General features: G+C 34.2%; 2 protein-coding genes across 2 annotated transcripts; both read left to right on the plus strand.

Moving 5' to 3' along the window:
- Window positions 1-2668: 2668 nt before the first annotated feature.
- Window positions 2669-5921, plus strand: LOC143563895 (putative serine/threonine-protein kinase PBL22). Its single transcript, XM_077051331.1, has 6 exons — window positions 2669-3731; window positions 3817-3927; window positions 4455-4717; window positions 5359-5494; window positions 5574-5710; window positions 5786-5921. Exons 1-6 carry the CDS (start codon window positions 2669-2671, stop codon window positions 5900-5902), a joined length of 1827 nt encoding a protein of 608 aa, XP_076907446.1. The 3' UTR covers window positions 5903-5921.
- A 10157-nt stretch (window positions 5922-16078) lies between these two features.
- Window positions 16079-19331, plus strand: LOC143563896 (putative serine/threonine-protein kinase PBL22). Its single transcript, XM_077051332.1, has 6 exons — window positions 16079-17141; window positions 17227-17337; window positions 17865-18127; window positions 18769-18904; window positions 18984-19120; window positions 19196-19331. The coding sequence occupies exons 1-6, from the start codon at window positions 16079-16081 to the stop codon at window positions 19310-19312; spliced, it is 1827 nt and encodes a 608-aa protein (XP_076907447.1). The 3' UTR covers window positions 19313-19331.
- The last annotated feature ends 730 nt before the right edge of the window (window positions 19332-20061 follow it).

Below are 20061 nucleotides of genomic sequence, written 5' to 3' on the forward strand. Positions count from 1 at the left end.
ATATATATATATATATATTAAAATAAATAAGATGTTAATTTTTAGTATATCCTATTTTATAGGATTTTACATCAATAATTTGGTGAGAATAATTTTTAATTTAATGAGATATTATAACCCGTTTAAGGAATATCTGGGTTTGGTAAGACCCATTCCCATGAATTCGGGTCAAATGCATGAGAAACCTTCATTTAAAAATCAAGAAAATCTGGTGACTTCAAAAAAGGGGAGCGACCACATCGCGACACATAGGATTTTTATGTTTACGTTTATATATATTATAGATAGAGATTCGGATTGGATGGGTATTTGTATTTTGACCATTTCCAATTTAATATTTAATCATATGAATGTATTTTAAACTTTGTTTGATAACCATAGGTTACATGTCAGATAATTACTCAGCGGGTATTAAACAAGGGTATCGAAAAGTTAAAATACAAAGGACAACAAAAATGAGAAGGGTGAGAAGGAATTCAGTCCATTGATCTTAGATTTGAATGGCTAAGATTAATTTAATAAATAAAAATTGATGGAATTTGTTGACATTCTCTCTCCACATGCAAGTCACATGTCAATTCACCCATCATTTTAAAATGTCCGCAACTTTTTCATGCGACATTATTTTTTTTAAAAAAAATTCACCATAATAATAAGTGTTTTTTTATGTTTAATATGAGTATCATATTGTTATATATATAAAAAAATAATGGGTTTTTTTAATTGTGTTTTTTTGTTGTTCATTGTGTCTTTTGGTTGAGTTTTCATATGAATTGTATCATAGATTTTGATCATTATATTTTTCAATTAGTACTCATATTAAAGATAAAAATTAAAACAAAGATTACTTAATTGTGTCGTTTTGTTCGTCATTAACTTTTAGTCATTGTGTAATACGTTCATTGTCTTTTATTCGGATTGACATATGACAAATTTATTTAATTTGAGAAAAATAGTATTGCGTTCATTGTATATTACGTTCAAGTCATTGTGTAATATGTTGTTTCCATTGTGTTTTACGTTTCAAGTCATTGTGTTATACGTATTCACCATTGTGTCTTACGTTTTAGGTCATTGTGTTATACGTATTCACCATTGTGTCTTACGTTTTAGGTTATTGTGTTATATGTATTCACCATTGTGTTTTACGTTTCAAGTTATTGTGTAACATGTATTAATCATTGTGTTTTATGTATTAGATAATTTTTTGTTATTTTATCATTATTTTACATATTATTATTACACAACGGTGTTATTAGTATTTAAAAAAACATAATGATGAGTTGAAAGACACAATGACGAAAAAAGACACAATGGTTTGCGAAAAAACACAATGACGAAAAAAGACACAATGATAAGCGAATAGACACAATGGTGTGCGAAAAGACACAATGACGAAAAAAGACACAATGATAAGCGAAAAGACACAATAACGAAAAAAGACACGATGATAAGCGAAAAGACACAAAGGTGTGCGAAAAGACACAATGACGAAAAAGGATACAATGTTGTGCGAAAAGACACAATGACGTGATTGTTGTTTTAATTTTTATATAACAAAAATCATACTCATATTAAAGATAAAAAAACGCTTGTTATTATGATGAATTTTTTTTTTTAAAAAAAAAATATCACACGAAAAAGTTATAAACGTTCTAAAATGATGAGGGTATTAACATGTGCCTTGCATGTGGTGAGAGAAAATGTGTACAATTACATCTATACCCTTTTTCTTTTGGTCCCCACTTGACACATGTCAATTATTTATGACTTCTCACACTTCTTATTTTTATTACCATTTGTAAAATAACTTGACCCATCGAAGATATACCCGATATATTGTTAGATAATATTCATTGATATTGCTTAGTACATTTTTTTTTATTATTCCAATGTAATTTTATGTTTTCAACAACTATAATAAAAGATAGAAATGTTCAAATAACACCCTTGAAGTTTGATCTAATTCATGCATATGTTAAATTTACCTTTTTCATTTTGTTTTTTCTTTGGTTTCAATTTAAGTTCTTTCCAAATTTGTTTTTTTTATATTTTAATTTGTTGCCTTTGTAAAATGTATCGTTATGATTTGCTTATTTTTATCAACATTTGAAACCCGTGGTAAAAAAATACATATGTCAAACACCTACGGTGCAACACACTAGCGCATATACTATTATTACCAAACACATAATGTGATCATGATGGAAAAGTAAATGAACTATTTTCAGGTAGATGGGTCGGGAATTACCTAATCACATCCCCGAGTAAATTTTTAAATTTAATCCGTTTCCCGAATACTTGTTTCATTACGCGTCCCTAATGTTTTTGATTTCGGGTATACATTTTCGGATAATTGGGCCGCGTATCATATAATCCATGCCCATCCTGCACTTGTAAATTTTTACAACTAATATCATACCCGAAGACCCGTCTTGAATGTTTTGGATTTGTCCATCTGATACGTGTATAGTAAGAGTAGTTTTGAAATGGTCCAAGTAGTCTTTTAACACATTTGATTATGGAGAGTGAGTTGATTGTTTCTTTCCTTGGTTCGCTGTCTATAGCAAATTTCCACACACTTAAATTGACCCTTGTTTTGAAAAGTCAATTGGTGTAGGTGCCAAGTATTTTCAAGGGATAGATTTTCAGCGGTCACCATTAAGTTATGGCAGAAAGAACTTCTCAAAATAGTGTTTTCAGAATGGAAGCTAAAATGTCACCACTAACCGCACAATTATGTCGCCAATTTTCACTTGATGAGATCCTATCAGCCACCCAGAATTTCGATGATGCATTGGTGGTAGGGGAGGGTGGCTTTGGTAAGGTATACAAAGCTACTTTCAATGTTGAAAATGGGGAAACTTTTACTGTTGCCGTTAAGCGATTGGATTCCGGTTCCAACCAAGGAGCACCCGAGTTTTGGGCTGAGATCGAGATGCTTACTAAGTTAAGGCACTGCAATCTCGTGTCTTTGATCGGTTACTGTAATGATAACTCAGAGATGATCCTTGTCTATGAGTTTATGCCGAATGGAACCCTGGATGATCATTTGCATAGAAAGGGTACTAATCTGAGCTGGGTACAACGCCTAGTGATAAGCATAGGTGCTGCAAGAGGATTGCATTACCTTCATACTGGAACAGGGACCCAACATGGAGTCATACACCGAGATGTCAAAAGCTCAAATATTCTGTTGGATGAAGATTATGCTGCTAAGATATCCGATTTTGGATTATCCAAAATTGGCCCAACAAACACATCAGGTGCCTATGTCAATACCCTTGTTAGGGGTACCTTTGGTTATCTCGATCCAGAGTATTTTTTGACTGAACGATTGACTAGGAAATCCGATGTGTTTGCCTTTGGCGTTGTATTGTTCGAGTTGTTGTGTGGGAGGGCGGCGTTGGATAATAATCTTGATGACGATAGGTGCAGTTTGGCAAAGTGGGCTCATGAATCTATTGAGAAAGGGATAGTGAACGAGATCATTGATTTAAATATTAAAAGTCAGATCTCTCCAAAGTGTTTGAAGGTATATGTGCAGATTGCAGACCGTTGTCTGAATAGCGAGTCAAAGAAACGCCCTACTATGGCAGAGATTCTGGCAGCTCTTGAGCTTTCGCTGGCATTACAAAATAAATTCGAAAGTCGTTTAAAGTCAGCTCCAGGCATATTTTCATTTGCTAGAATGATTAAATGGCCCTTTATCTCACCTGAAGTCAACTCTGGTATATACTTACAAGTATATTTTGCGTATTCCATACAAATATTTATTTACAATTAGTTATAATCCTTATCATTTCCACTTAATAGCTCATACTGATACGAAGCCCTCAACGATCAATGAAGATACCATTGAACACAGTTCATCATCGAAAGAGGCCCCCTCAAGGGAAATGCTGGATCATTTAAATCATGTTGCAGGTAACTTATTTAGTGATTTGTTTTACTTGTCATTTTTTTAGTCTCGAATATTCAATATCTATTTCATGTCGAATATATTAAACTGTATTAACTTAGTATATGTTTAAACCTATGTTATACTTATTATTAGATTAGTTATGATTATGTAGCATAACTGCTTTGCGGTTATATGGGTGAACCGATGTGATCAAGAGGTGCATCTCTCGATCGATCACACCTCTCTTGACATGCATAATAGTCAATCACGCCTCCATTTGTAAACCACACCAATTACATGCAATGCATTATTGATTAGCATTAATCTATAACTCCAAATTATTATCTTAACCCTTTTCTATTTGCAATTAAACATTTCAAATACTATTATTATATCTCAACCGAAAGAGTAGAATGCATATGTATAATATTGAAGGGGCTACTGAAAGGAATATTATGATTCTTTAGTTATTAAAACATTATTTTTTCTTTTCATTGAGGAAATATTTCTAATATTATGTTTTTTTATTTGTTGCGTTCATTTCCTCAAGCACAAAGCAAGTCTCTTGACAAAAGCAACATTAATCATGCCTCCTTGTCAAAAGAGCATAGTGATTTGAAGGTATTTTCTTTTGGAGAACTACAAAAAGCCACAAGAAATTTCATCCTTCATAGGAGGTTGGGTGTGGGAGAATTTGGGGAGGTTTTTGAAGGTTGGATGTATACAAATACATCTTCCCTGTCTGATTGTAGATTAAGGATTGTCATTAAGAGGTTTTTCCACCCCAAGATTCAATATCCCCTGAACGAGAAGGTACCTAACTTAACCTTTTGTCAAAAGAAAAGAATAAAGGAAAAGAAACAAAAACGTTGCTTGGAACATGACCATGCAATTAAGGATTCCTGGTGTACGTGATATGGCGTACTTAGTTTACATTCATATACTTTATATCGTGAACTTTTAACTTAGGGAAATATATAAGCTGTTGAGCTTAAGTGCTCATGTAATAGACCGATTTGAGATGGTCAATTTCCTCATAAACCTGTAAAGTGGGTTAGGCTCCAGGAACAAGAAGAGAAGAAGAAATTGAAGCTGGAACAATATTCTGAATATTTTTCTTATTCTTTTTACTCAAAAGAAGATTACACTTTATAGGAAAACAAATGCACAAAAATAGGAAAAGATAAACAATAAACAAACCTTATTAAGAACAATAAGGAAACTAAATAACAAATAAAATTACTTTGCTTGTAAGAAAAATCTTTTGATATATAATCAATATATTGAGCATGGATAATATCATGATCGTATCATATGAATTGCCAAATCTTGAGTGATAGTATATAGTCGGTGACTTGTAATTATTCAAAAAAATAAATAATAATGATAATAATAATAAATGGAATATTGGTAAACTATCTTATGGATCTAATTATGAGTATATATGCTTGCAGTTTGTTGATCTTACATTAAGCGAATTTAATCATCCGAATCTTGTTAAGGTTCTAGGCTACTGTTTCAAAGGCAAACAACTGTTCCTTATTTATGAATTCATGGAGAATGGAAGCTTACATACTCACCTATTCTCAAGTAAGCAGAGCCTTAAACAACATATAAGAAACTAAATGTTGCAACTTGGTGTAGAATGTAAAATGTTAATCCTTTTCAGAAGACAAGATACCACTTCCATGGAAGACAAGAGTTCAAATATTGGTAGGAATAGCTGAAGCCCTTTCGTTCCTGCACAGAACACAAAAGCAAATTGATAATCACCCTATAAGGCTAAACCAGATATTGCTAGACAAGGTAACTTTCATTTCTTAGGATGCAACTTTGACAATCTGTGGTTTTATTTCTCCTTTAATTTGGTACAAAATATAGACGTTCAACGCAAAGATTTCTGATTTTGAGGCTGCAAAACTAGTATATCGATATTCACATAAGAAGGATATTATAGATCCATTATACTACCCACCACAATTCAGTAAGTTCCTTTAATGTCTCTCCCAGCTTTTTCTGGTGCATGTTGAAATCTAATTTAAACTAATGACTTCTAAATATTTGTTTAGTTTCATCATAAATTAACAAAATGATACCGAGATTTCAGATGGCTTCAAAGCAGTGGAGAGCAACATCCAGGCTTTTGGGGTAGTGTTGGTTCAGATACTAACCGGTGAACGTATTGGTATTGAAACCATTATTGAAAATCTACGACGGGCGTTAAAAGTCGGTAGAAAACATCTGAAAGAGAGCTTGATGAAAGCACTTGATTCACGCGTGCCCGATGTAGATGACAATATTATTGAAGAGGCAATGAAATTAACTTGTCTTGCAATCATCTGTCTTGATGATCCTGATTTTACTCCGGATGTAGCCTTGGCTGTATTAAGAGACCTTTAGACTCATATAACAGAATGTTATGTACGTAAGTAGCCATAGACAGCATCACAACATCCTCTTTGTTGGGTTAATCCGATCTTTCACCAAAGTAATTAATGATTCCGTCAAGTTATAACAGTTAGTATTTGTGTTTGTTTGTGTTCGTGAACACATTCATTTACTTAATGAATGAACATGAATATAAAATCCCATTCGGTAAGTGTCCGTGAACCGTTCGTGAACACATTATTTCCTTAACAAACGAACATGAATAATTCCTTGTTCGTGTTCGTTCGGTTCATTTACAGCCTAAGTGTGGGCTACCCCTTAACCTATATATGCTAATAAACAAGTCACAAGAAGCGTTAGAAGATGCGATGCAAGCCCGTGTGATAAATCCTGAATGGACAACTTTACCTTGACGAAGATGCCCATGCGATGCCTAAAAATCTGATTTCGTTAGATTTGGAAACAGAGGGAAACTAAACACTCAGTGAAGTGATTACACATGCGCGGGCCTCGGCCTATTAATTCGAGAGTTGAAGGCTCTCTGTCAACTTTGACCAACTAGAGAGTTTTGCCCATACATGAATGACTAGAATAGTTTTTGATCTCCAACTCAGACCACAATTTGTAATTAAATTTTTATACTCCAACAAATTTTACTGGAGTTAATGTGTAAATAATATTCTAATAACTTTTTATGTATTTAAAGTATTAATATGATTGTAGCATTATGATATATGTTCAAAACGGTTTGGGACTAGGAACCGGAACCGGTTCCTAACCGGTTCCTATATTCAAAACCCCCTTTTAAACCGGTTCCAGGCTCGAACCGGTTAGGGAACCGAACCGGTTCTCCCACCCTCGGACCCCTAACCTATCTAACCGGTTCTTACCGGTTCCTAACCCGGTTCCTGTACCGTAACCGGTTCCAACCGGTTACAGTGTAAAAAATTTTTTTTTTTTCGTTTTTCGTTTGCGATTTGGATTCTAAACTACGATTCGCATTTGTATAACATGAAAAATAAAAAAAACAATTAACATAAAAATAAACAATTAACTGATGAAGAAAAGACAACTACTGAAGATGTTTGCCACTGAAGACAACTACTGAAGGTTGCCACTGAAGACAACTACTGAAGGTTGCCACTGATGACAAGTTGACAACTACTGAAGGTTGCCACTGATGATAACTACTGAAGGTTGCCACTGATGACAACTACTGAAGGTTGCCGCTGATCACAGCTACTGAAGACTGCCACTGATGAGGAATACTCATCAGTGGGAAAGCTGCCACTGATGAGAAATACTCATCAGTGGGAACAGTCATCAGTTGAATCAGTGGGAAAGCTGCCACTGATGACAACTACTGAAGGTTGCCACTGATGAGGAATACTCATCAGTGGGAACATTCATAAGTTGAAGAGTTTGTTGTCACTGATGCAAAATATGAATCAGTGACACATCAGTTGCAGAGTTTCATCAGTTGGAACATCATCAGTTAAATATGTAACCATTGTACAATGTAAACTTGTTCATTGGATTTGCAATACAAGTGCATTTAGTTTTTTTTTTTTTCGTTTGCGATTTGGATTCTAAACTACGATTCGTATTTGTATAGCATGAAAAATAAACAAAACAATTAACATAAAATTCATTTTATTTACTTTAAGAAGTTCAAAAAAAAAGGTTACATGTTTTAAAATCTTCAAAAACAAACTAACAAAACATTAAACTTGTAAATATAAAGTTGTGACATATTATTTCTAGAAAAGCCTTCTTGTTCGTCGTAATTATTGAGCGGCGACTTCTTCCTCGGAATTACTTGTAGAAATGCCTTCTTGTTCGTCGTGCACTCGAACATCAAGTGGTGTTTCATCTTCGAGAGTGGTTACGTGTTGAATACGATCGATTGAGTCCAAGTGATCCTTTAAGCAAATGCACATTTCCACCGACTCCGAATTTAGTCTTGTTCTTCTCACCGATATTACCCTGCCACTAAGAGAAAAAGCGGATTCCGAAGCTACCGTAGAAGCTTGGACGGTTAGTAAATCACGGGCCATGGTGGCAAGAATCGGAAACTCGGTTTCATTTACCTTCCACCAAGCCAAAACATCAAAAGTGCCATATTCCTCTTCTGATAAACCGGTAGAGTAATCATTTGCACTATACCTTCCTAGTTCGCTTGAATGGGTGTTACCCCTTTGTTTTTTAGCCGTTACGTTGCGAACGGTGTTCATAAGGCTAATCATGGGATCTCGTACTCTAGTAGCACTTGAACTTGATGAAGACCCCCCCGGAATAGGCATGTGTATGTTTGACCCATATTTATTTAAATAAAAGTCATACATAAATTTAAAATTCAAGTTAAAATCATTGTTTGCCTCTGTTGAAAAGTTTGGGTCAACTTCATGCATATCTAAGGCTGAAAAAATTTCGTCTATCACACATTCAACCCCCGTAACATTTAACATTGGGTTTAAAGCGGCGGCGCAAGTAAAAACCGGTGGCAATTCAAGAAAGTATTTTTTTAATTTAAACTTCATTGGTAATATGATGTTTGAAAACATTGGACTTTTATTTTCAAATTCTTTAAGATTGTTAACGATTAAAAATAACTCCGAAAGAACCAAGGGACTTGTCGGATAATACGTTCCCGATAGTTTCGTAGTTGATGTTTTAAAAACTTCAAGAAAAGTCGATAAGTCATTGATAATTTCCCATTTCTCATTTGAAATGGGGATTGCCAAATCATTCTCGGCAAGACTAGAATGAAACATTTGTAAAGTTTCTCTTTGTTTCAAAACACTTTGAAACATTATGCAAGTGGAATTCCATCGATGAGGTACATCCCAATTAGCTCCCAAAGCTTTTCTTCCCGTATCTTTACAAAATTTTCTATATTCCATTTGTCTTTTTTTACCTTTCTTAAAAACTTCATGTATCATTAGTCTAAAATCGTTTATAACCGATGTAACCTCATCCGAAGCAAGTCCGTCTTGCACGATTAAATTAATGATATGTGCAACACACCTTGAGTGAAAAAATACACCATTGCAAATCGGCGTATAGTTTAATTTTAATTTATCAACCGCCGATGTATTATTCGACGCGTTATCAAATGCCATTGAAAATATTTTATTTTCTAGTTTATAAGTTTTTATAACATAATCTAAAATTTCAAACAAATTATCTCCCGTATGTGGATACATAAAGAGTTCGAAAGCAATGGTGCGTTTCATCATTTCCCACGATGACGGGTCTACCCAATGAGCGGTGACACAAAGATAAGATTCGGGTAGACCATGTGGAGCCGACCAAACATCACTAGTTAAGTTTATTCCCGTATTTATATTTTCAAAATATGCAATTAGTACCTCTTTGGCCTTCTTCCACAATTTTAAACAATAACGTTTAAGAGTATGACGACTTACGTGAGTGTATTGTGGTTGAAGCGTATCTCGAATCATGGCGGTTAAGCGAGGGTTGTCGAAGTGGCTAAACGGCAAAGCTTCTTGAATCACAAACTTCGCCATACGATCTTGAACTCGATCAATTTGGTATGTAAATATTCCGCCTTCACTATCCATTTGCATTTTTCGATGTGTTTCTTCAAATTTGAATTCGAAAGTGGGTTTAAATAAATCCCACAAAACTTGCACCGAGCCTTCAATGAATGGTCACTCAATTCAACCAAATCCCAATTGCACCAAATCTCTTGATTACGATTATGAGGTACAATACGAACGAAACTTGGTTCGGCGTTGGAACCTTGACCAACCGATGATTGTGAGGCAGCCATAACAACAAATATGAATATAGAAGAAGAGAAAACAAGAGATTAGAGAACTCAAAACGTTGTAATAGCGTTTTTTTGTATTTTTTTGCGTTCGGGTTTGCGTTTTGAGTGTTGTGATGAACCCATGACACCAAATACAGTGGGGTGCTTGGGGGAGCCAAAAAACGGCTATTTTTGACCCCAACGGTCAAAAAACGGCCAAAAAAACGATTTCCAACGGCTATATTCGATCCAACGGCTAGAACCGGTTAGGAACCGGTTCCGGATGGTTCGGTTCCAGACCGGTTCCGGTTCGGTTCCGGTTCCTACCCGCCCCACTCAGAAATGCAAGAACCGGTCACGGATCATCGGGTTGAATCAGATAGGGTCCGGTTCCTACAAAAAACGGGTAGGAACCGGTTCGGGTCGGTTCGGGTCCACCGGTTCGGTTCCAGGAACCGGTTTCGTTGAACATCTCTAGGTTACCTCCACATCCCCCAGTCCATTGGGCCTTGGTTAGTATACAATAATAATATAATAAATAGAACATGTAATGTAATAAGTAACGGTCGTACCTACGGTCTAGTACCCTACCTCCACAATAAGGCTCCTACGCATAAAACTGAATAAAAAAAATCCCCTAGATGACGTAAATAAGAACGAACCAGATTCTCTAATTCGGGCGGAAACTTCTGCGATATTAGTTTAGCATGCTTGTTCGAAAATCGAGTATCCTGATCAGCCGTAGTGCCTAATAAAACACAAAATCAACCATTAATTTCATCAATTTCGCCTACAGTTATCGAATAGAATTGTTTAACTACTCATCGAATAGAATTGTTTAATTGAGAAATCAACTTGACCTAATAAGTTGTTGACGACGAAATTGAATGTGAATTGTGTGAAATTGAGAGTGTACTTACACTGAAGAGACCTCCGAACATCTTCTAGGGTTTTGAAAGAGATGGAGATGAAGGTGCGGTGTGGTGTGGTGTGGTTTGGTTTGGTTTGGTTTGGTTGACAAGTTGCGAAAGAAATAGGGCTACATGCGGGATCTAATTTGGGGGGGGGGGGGGTTGTATACGGTGATGGTACAACCCGCTAATGCATGGATATAAGTGATTTATAAATTGCGGATATAAGTGATTTATAAATTGCTCCATCTGAGTTTAGGGTAATTTTAAGAATCGTCTTTAAACTATGTAAAAGTAATTCTTGTCCTCTGTTGGTAAGGAATTAAGGATGACAATAAAACTCAAATTCGATTAGAAAACTTGAAACCTGAAAATATTTAAAGCGAGTAACACCCACCCGATCCATTAGGGTATGAGACGGGATTGAGATTACTTTTGAAAATTTTCGCGGGTTTAGGACGTGTATGGGATTTATAACATGCTTAGTTACCCGATAACATAACCCCAATTACCTGAATATATACCCAAGTAACCCGACTTAATTTTCTGTTTTTACTTATATATTTATTTGTTTAGGACTTTTAAGTTCTTTCATTTGTTCCGCATTGTTTGCCTAAAAAGAATTGAAAGAAAATAATTTCCTTACTAGCTGAGTGCCCGCGCAATGCAGCGGGGGTGTGCACGCAACTCGACATTGAACGTCTAGTATGTGCCAGTACATACGTCATCTGATGACAGTGTGCACGTAGCCCGAAATTTGACATGTAACTCGTGCAAAGACAGTTGCGTGTAATCGAAGATTGAACACGCGTAACCGGCCCGGAATGCATGTTACTGACATAAAAACATGCTTAACCAACACCACGGGTGTAATTCATAACGATTAACGGTGTAGGGCGCTATGTTGAGCGCTTACCAAGATTTGGTTATGTGCGTTACGTGGTCCTAAACACACGTTTATCGGCCCCGGTACATGTAAACAACGACATCCGCGTAACCGGTGACGAAAATCAAGAAGCAAACCCGAAATATACAGTAATTTCAAATAAATCACTTTTGTAAACCAACCCGTTTCGGCCCTAAACCCGTTCCGACTCGACATCGGTCTGACCTGCCCCTATCTTCTCGAACCCGAACCAAATAAACCATTTTTTGTATCGAATTGTTCTGACCCTAATCCACTTTTACAAATGACCCAAGCTCACCCGACTCGACCTATTAACAGTTTTTCACGGTGATCGCGTAACATGTTACATTTTTAAAACTAAAAAACTATAACAATATCACACTCAAATTTAAGAGAATAAAATATTCGTTTTTATAATGTAGTTATTTTAAGAAAAATATTAACGTGTGAAAATATATGGCCGTTAAAAAGTTGAGGGGTAGTTGGTTTTGAATTAGGAGGCATATGTGTAACTGTTATCTAAATTTACAAAAAAAGTAGTGAAGTTGAGGGACCAAAATTATAAGTATATTTTAAAAGAACGAAAATACTTAATTACTCTTAATTCTTATACTTTTGATGCATTGTGTGTTGTACATAAAGAATTGAGTTTAATACCTCTTAAAATTTAAGAGGTCCCTCACTCATGCTTTATATATAGTATAGATAATTAGATCCCACGTTGCTAGGTTAATAAAATTTCTAGGGCCTTTATATCTTTTAAAAGAAAAGCCCAATGTAAATCCGAAACCATGGTTTAATGGTTAACCAACCAATACAAGTTTAAAGGCTGAAGTTTAGAGTAAAGTTTAATTGTTTAAATAATGGTTTGATAATTTTGTTAGATATATATTTTCAAAACCCGATAAATACCTGATGAGTTTTAGACCGAGTATATTCGACAAGTTTTTTTAATAAACTAATGGGTATACCCAAATCGGCGGGTATGCCTAATACCCAACGGACAAATACCCCGACAAATACTGGATGACTTTAGGAGGGGTTTTGATAAAAATGTCTGAGTTTGGGATTACCAAAACCTCTCCCAAACCTGACCCATTGCCATATCTACCCGTTGATCATATAGTCACAACGAGTGAATATTCTAGGACCTGTTTTATATATTAACTAGTTTTTATCCCCCGTATTACGGGGGTTATTTTATATTGTTTGTTCTAATATTTATTTTTTTTGAATTTATATTTTTTTATTGTATGAAAGTTAATAATATACTTATGGTTTGATAGATAAATTGTTTCACAAATAAATGAGATGTTATAATCCGGTTTAAAAGCGATATGGTTTTGATGAGACCCAAGACTCGTTTATTTTTTTTACTATAAAATTGGTTTTTTTAATTATATATAATATTTATGAAAGTTAATAATATACTTATGGTTTGATGAGACCCAAGACCCGTTTAATTTTGTACTATAAAATTGGTTTTTTAATTTAAATAATATATATATATATATATATATATATTAAAATAAATAAGATGTTAATTTTTAGTATATCCTATTTTATAGGATTTTACATCAATAATTTGGTGAGAATAATTTTTAATTTAATGAGATATTATAACCCGTTTAAGGAATATCTGGGTTTGGTAAGACCCATTCACATGAATTCGGGTCAAATGCATGAGAAACCTTCATTTAAAAATCAAGAAAATCTGGTGACTTCAAAAAAGGGGAGCGACCACATCGCGACACATAGGATTTTTATGTTTACGTTTATATATATTATAGATAGAGATTCGGATTGGATGGGTATTTGTATTTTGACCATTTCCAATTTAATATTTAATCATATGAATGTATTTTAAACTTTGTTTGATAACCATAGGTTACATGTCAGATAATTACTCAGCGGGTATTAAACAAGGGTATCGAAAAGTTAAAATACAAAGGACAACAAAAATGAGAAGGGTGAGAAGGAATTCAGTCCATTGATCTTAGATTTGAATGGCTAAGATTAATTTAATAAATAAAAATTGATGGAATTTGTTGACATTCTCTCTCCACATGCAAGTCACATGTCAATTCACCCATCATTTTAAAATGTCCGCAACTTTTTCATGCGACATTATTTTTTTTAAAAAAAATTCACCATAATAATAAGTGTTTTTTTATGTTTAATATGAGTATCATATTGTTATATATATAAAAAAATAATGGGTTTTTTTAATTGTGTTTTTTTGTTGTTCATTGTGTCTTTTGGTTGAGTTTTCATATGAATTGTATCATAGATTTTGATCATTATATTTTTCAATTAGTACTCATATTAAAGATAAAAATTAAAACAAAGATTACTTAATTGTGTCGTTTTGTTCGTCATTAACTTTTAGTCATTGTGTAATACGTTCATTGTCTTTTATTCGGATTGACATATGACAAATTTATTTAATTTGAGAAAAATAGTATTGCGTTCATTGTATATTACGTTCAAGTCATTGTGTAATATGTTGTTTCCATTGTGTTTTACGTTTCAAGTCATTGTGTTATACGTATTCACCATTGTGTCTTACGTTTTAGGTCATTGTGTTATACGTATTCACCATTGTGTCTTACGTTTTAGGTTATTGTGTTATATGTATTCACCATTGTGTTTTACGTTTCAAGTTATTGTGTAACATGTATTAATCATTGTGTTTTATGTATTAGATAATTTTTTGTTATTTTATCATTATTTTACATATTATTATTACACAACGGTGTTATTAGTATTTAAAAAAACATAATGATGAGTTGAAAGACACAATGACGAAAAAAGACACAATGGTTTGCGAAAAAACACAATGACGAAAAAAGACACAATGATAAGCGAATAGACACAATGGTGTGCGAAAAGACACAATGACGAAAAAAGACACAATGATAAGCGAAAAGACACAATGGTGTGCGAAAAGACACAATAACGAAAAAAGACACGATGATAAGCGAAAAGACACAAAGGTGTGCGAAAAGACACAATGACGAAAAAGGATACAATGTTGTGCGAAAAGACACAATGACGTGATTGTTGTTTTAATTTTTATATAACAAAAATCATACTCATATTAAAGATAAAAAAACGCTTGTTATTATGATGAATTTTTTTTTTAAAAAAAAAAATATCACACGAAAAAGTTATAAACGTTCTAAAATGATGAGGGTATTAACATGTGCCTTGCATGTGGTGAGAGAAAATGTGTACAATTACATCTATACCCTTTTTCTTTTGGTCCCCACTTGACACATGTCAATTATTTATGACTTCTCACACTTCTTATTTTTATTACCATTTGTAAAATAACTTGACCCATCGAAGATATACCCGATATATTGTTAGATAATATTCATTGATATTGCTTAGTACATTTTTTTTATTATTCCAATGTAATTTTATGTTTTCAACAACTATAATAAAAGATAGAAATGTTCAAATAACACCCTTGAAGTTTGATCTAATTCATGCATATGTTAAATTTACCTTTTTCATTTTGTTTTTTCTTTGGTTTCAATTTAAGTTCTTTCCAAATTTGTTTTTTTTATATTTTAATTTGTTGCCTTTGTAAAATGTATCGTTATGATTTGCTTATTTTTATCAACATTTGAAACCCGTGGTAAAAAAATACATATGTCAAACACCTACGGTGCAACACACTAGCGCATATACTATTATTACCAAACACATAATGTGATCATGATGGAAAAGTAAATGAACTATTTTCAGGTAGATGGGTCGGGAATTACCTAATCACATCCCCGAGTAAATTTTTAAATTTAATCCGTTTCCCGAATACTTGTTTCATTACGCGTCCCTAATGTTTTTGATTTCGGGTATACATTTTCGGATAATTGGGCCGCGTATCATATAATCCATGCCCATCCTGCACTTGTAAATTTTTACAACTAATATCATACCCGAAGACCCGTCTTGAATGTTTTGGATTTGTCCATCTGATACGTGTATAGTAAGAGTAGTTTTGAAATGGTCCAAGTAGTCTTTTAACACATTTGATTATGGAGAGTGAGTTGATTGTTTCTTTCCTTGGTTCGCTGTCTATAGCAAATTTCCACACACTTAAATTGACCCTTGTTTTGAAAAGTCAATTGGTGTAGGTGCCAAGTATTTTCAAGGGATAGATTTTCAGCGGTCACCATTAAGTTATGGCAGAAAGAACTTCTCAAAATAGTGTTTTCAGAATGGAAGCTAAAATGTCACCACTAACCGCACAATTATGTCGCCAATTTTCACTTGATGAGATCCTATCAGCCACCCAGAATTTCGATGATGCATTGGTGGTAGGGGAGGGTGGCTTTGGTAAGGTATACAAAGCTACTTTCAATGTTGAAAATGGGGAAACTTTTACTGTTGCCGTTAAGCGATTGGATTCCGGTTCCAACCAAGGAGCACCCGAGTTTTGGGCTGAGATCGAGATGCTTACTAAGTTAAGGCACTGCAATCTCGTGTCTTTGATCGGTTACTGTAATGATAACTCAGAGATGATCCTTGTCTATGAGTTTATGCCGAATGGAACCCTGGATGATCATTTGCATAGAAAGGGTACTAATCTGAGCTGGGTACAACGCCTAGTGATAAGCATAGGTGCTGCAAGAGGATTGCATTACCTTCATACTGGAACAGGGACCCAACATGGAGTCATACACCGAGATGTCAAAAGCTCAAATATTCTGTTGGATGAAGATTATGCTGCTAAGATATCCGATTTTGGATTATCCAAAATTGGCCCAACAAACACATCAGGTGCCTATGTCAATACCCTTGTTAGGGGTACCTTTGGTTATCTCGATCCAGAGTATTTTTTGACTGAACGATTGACTAGGAAATCCGATGTGTTTGCCTTTGGCGTTGTATTGTTCGAGTTGTTGTGTGGGAGGGCGGCGTTGGATAATAATCTTGATGACGATAGGTGCAGTTTGGCAAAGTGGGCTCATGAATCTATTGAGAAAGGGATAGTGAACGAGATCATTGATTTAAATATTAAAAGTCAGATCTCTCCAAAGTGTTTGAAGGTATATGTGCAGATTGCAGACCGTTGTCTGAATAGCGAGTCAAAGAAACGCCCTACTATGGCAGAGATTCTGGCAGCTCTTGAGCTTTCGCTGGCATTACAAAATAAATTCGAAAGTCGTTTAAAGTCAGCTCCAGGCATATTTTCATTTGCTAGAATGATTAAATGGCCCTTTATCTCACCTGAAGTCAACTCTGGTATATACTTACAAGTATATTTTGCGTATTCCATACAAATATTTATTTACAATTAGTTATAATCCTTATCATTTCCACTTAATAGCTCATACTGATACGAAGCCCTCAACGATCAATGAAGATACCATTGAACACAGTTCATCATCGAAAGAGGCCCCCTCAAGGGAAATGCTGGATCATTTAAATCATGTTGCAGGTAACTTATTTAGTGATTTGTTTTACTTGTCATTTTTTTAGTCTCGAATATTCAATATCTATTTCATGTCGAATATATTAAACTGTATTAACTTAGTATATGTTTAAACCTATGTTATACTTATTATTAGATTAGTTATGATTATGTAGCATAACTGCTTTGCGGTTATATGGGTGAACCGATGTGATCAAGAGGTGCATCTCTCGATCGATCACACCTCTCTTGACATGCATAATAGTCAATCACGCCTCCATTTGTAAACCACACCAATTACATGCAATGCATTATTGATTAGCATTAATCTATAACTCCAAATTATTATCTTAACCCTTTTCTATTTGCAATTAAACATTTCAAATACTATTATTATATCTCAACCGAAAGAGTAGAATGCATATGTATAATATTGAAGGGGCTACTGAAAGGAATATTATGATTCTTTAGTTATTAAAACATTATTTTTTCTTTTCATTGAGGAAATATTTCTAATATTATGTTTTTTTATTTGTTGCGTTCATTTCCTCAAGCACAAAGCAAGTCTCTTGACAAAAGCAACATTAATCATGCCTCCTTGTCAAAAGAGCATAGTGATTTGAAGGTATTTTCTTTTGGAGAACTACAAAAAGCCACAAGAAATTTCATCCTTCATAGGAGGTTGGGTGTGGGAGAATTTGGGGAGGTTTTTGAAGGTTGGATGTATACAAATACATCTTCCCTGTCTGATTGTAGATTAAGGATTGTCATTAAGAGGTTTTTCCACCCCAAGATTCAATATCCCCTGAACGAGAAGGTACCTAACTTAACCTTTTGTCAAAAGAAAAGAATAAAGGAAAAGAAACAAAAACGTTGCTTGGAACATGACCATGCAATTAAGGATTCCTGGTGTACGTGATATGGCGTACTTAGTTTACATTCATATACTTTATATCGTGAACTTTTAACTTAGGGAAATATATAAGCTGTTGAGCTTAAGTGCTCATGTAATAGACCGATTTGAGATGGTCAATTTCCTCATAAACCTGTAAAGTGGGTTAGGCTCCAGGAACAAGAAGAGAAGAAGAAATTGAAGCTGGAACAATATTCTGAATATTTTTCTTATTCTTTTTACTCAAAAGAAGATTACACTTTATAGGAAAACAAATGCACAAAAATAGGAAAAGATAAACAATAAACAAACCTTATTAAGAACAATAAGGAAACTAAATAACAAATAAAATTACTTTGCTTGTAAGAAAAATCTTTTGATATATAATCAATATATTGAGCATGGATAATATCATGATCGTATCATATGAATTGCCAAATCTTGAGTGATAGTATATAGTCGGTGACTTGTAATTATTCAAAAAAATAAATAATAATGATAATAATAATAAATGGAATATTGGTAAACTATCTTATGGATCTAATTATGAGTATATATGCTTGCAGTTTGTTGATCTTACATTAAGCGAATTTAATCATCCGAATCTTGTTAAGGTTCTAGGCTACTGTTTCAAAGGCAAACAACTGTTCCTTATTTATGAATTCATGGAGAATGGAAGCTTACATACTCACCTATTCTCAAGTAAGCAGAGCCTTAAACAACATATAAGAAACTAAATGTTGCAACTTGGTGTAGAATGTAAAATGTTAATCCTTTTCAGAAGACAAGATACCACTTCCATGGAAGACAAGAGTTCAAATATTGGTAGGAATAGCTGAAGCCCTTTCGTTCCTGCACAGAACACAAAAGCAAATTGATAATCACCCTATAAGGCTAAACCAGATATTGCTAGACAAGGTAACTTTCATTTCTTAGGATGCAACTTTGACAATCTGTGGTTTTATTTCTCCTTTAATTTGGTACAAAATATAGACGTTCAACGCAAAGATTTCTGATTTTGAGGCTGCAAAACTAGTATATCGATATTCACATAAGAAGGATATTATAGATCCATTATACTACCCACCACAATTCAGTAAGTTCCTTTAATGTCTCTCCCAGCTTTTTCTGGTGCATGTTGAAATCTAATTTAAACTAATGACTTCTAAATATTTGTTTAGTTTCATCATAAATTAACAAAATGATACCGAGATTTCAGATGGCTTCAAAGCAGTGGAGAGCAACATCCAGGCTTTTGGGGTAGTGTTGGTTCAGATACTAACCGGTGAACGTATTGGTATTGAAACCATTATTGAAAATCTACGACGGGCGTTAAAAGTCGGTAGAAAACATCTGAAAGAGAGCTTGATGAAAGCACTTGATTCACGCGTGCCCGATGTAGATGACAATATTATTGAAGAGGCAATGAAATTAACTTGTCTTGCAATCATCTGTCTTGATGATCCTGATTTTACTCCGGATGTAGCCTTGGCTGTATTAAGAGACCTTTAGACTCATATAACAGAATGTTATGTACGTAAGTAGCCATAGACAGCATCACAACATCCTCTTTGTTGGGTTAATCCGATCTTTCACCAAAGTAATTAATGATTCCGTCAAGTTATAACAGTTAGTATTTGTGTTTGTTTGTGTTCGTGAACACATTCATTTACTTAATGAATGAACATGAATATAAAATCCCATTCGGTAAGTGTCCGTGAACCGTTCGTGAACACATTATTTCCTTAACAAACGAACATGAATAATTCCTTGTTCGTGTTCGTTCGGTTCATTTACAGCCTAAGTGTGGGCTACCCCTTAACCTATATATGCTAATAAACAAGTCACAAGAAGCGTTA

This window comes from Bidens hawaiensis, unplaced genomic scaffold (genome assembly GCF_021521415.1).
Source record: "Bidens hawaiensis isolate Kalapana, Puna unplaced genomic scaffold, B.hawaiensis_p1.1 tig00021582_1, whole genome shotgun sequence".
Classification (NCBI taxonomy): Eukaryota; Viridiplantae; Streptophyta; class Magnoliopsida; order Asterales; family Asteraceae; genus Bidens; species Bidens hawaiensis.

Bases quoted from the DNA above. Each gene is read 5' to 3' on its own strand.
- LOC143563895 (XM_077051331.1), top strand. From the start codon at position 2,669: ATGGCAGAAAGAACTTCTCAAAATAGTGTTTTCAGAATGGAAGCTAAA. The intron at 3,928-4,454 runs GTAACTTATTTA...CATTTCCTCAAG, and splicing joins TCATTTAAATCATGTTGCAG to CACAAAGCAAGTCTCTTGAC. The intron at 5,495-5,573 runs GTAAGCAGAGCC...AATCCTTTTCAG, and splicing joins ACATACTCACCTATTCTCAA to AAGACAAGATACCACTTCCA.
- LOC143563896 (XM_077051332.1), top strand. From the start codon at position 16,079: ATGGCAGAAAGAACTTCTCAAAATAGTGTTTTCAGAATGGAAGCTAAA. The intron at 17,338-17,864 runs GTAACTTATTTA...CATTTCCTCAAG, and splicing joins TCATTTAAATCATGTTGCAG to CACAAAGCAAGTCTCTTGAC. The intron at 19,121-19,195 runs GTAACTTTCATT...TACAAAATATAG, and splicing joins ACCAGATATTGCTAGACAAG to ACGTTCAACGCAAAGATTTC.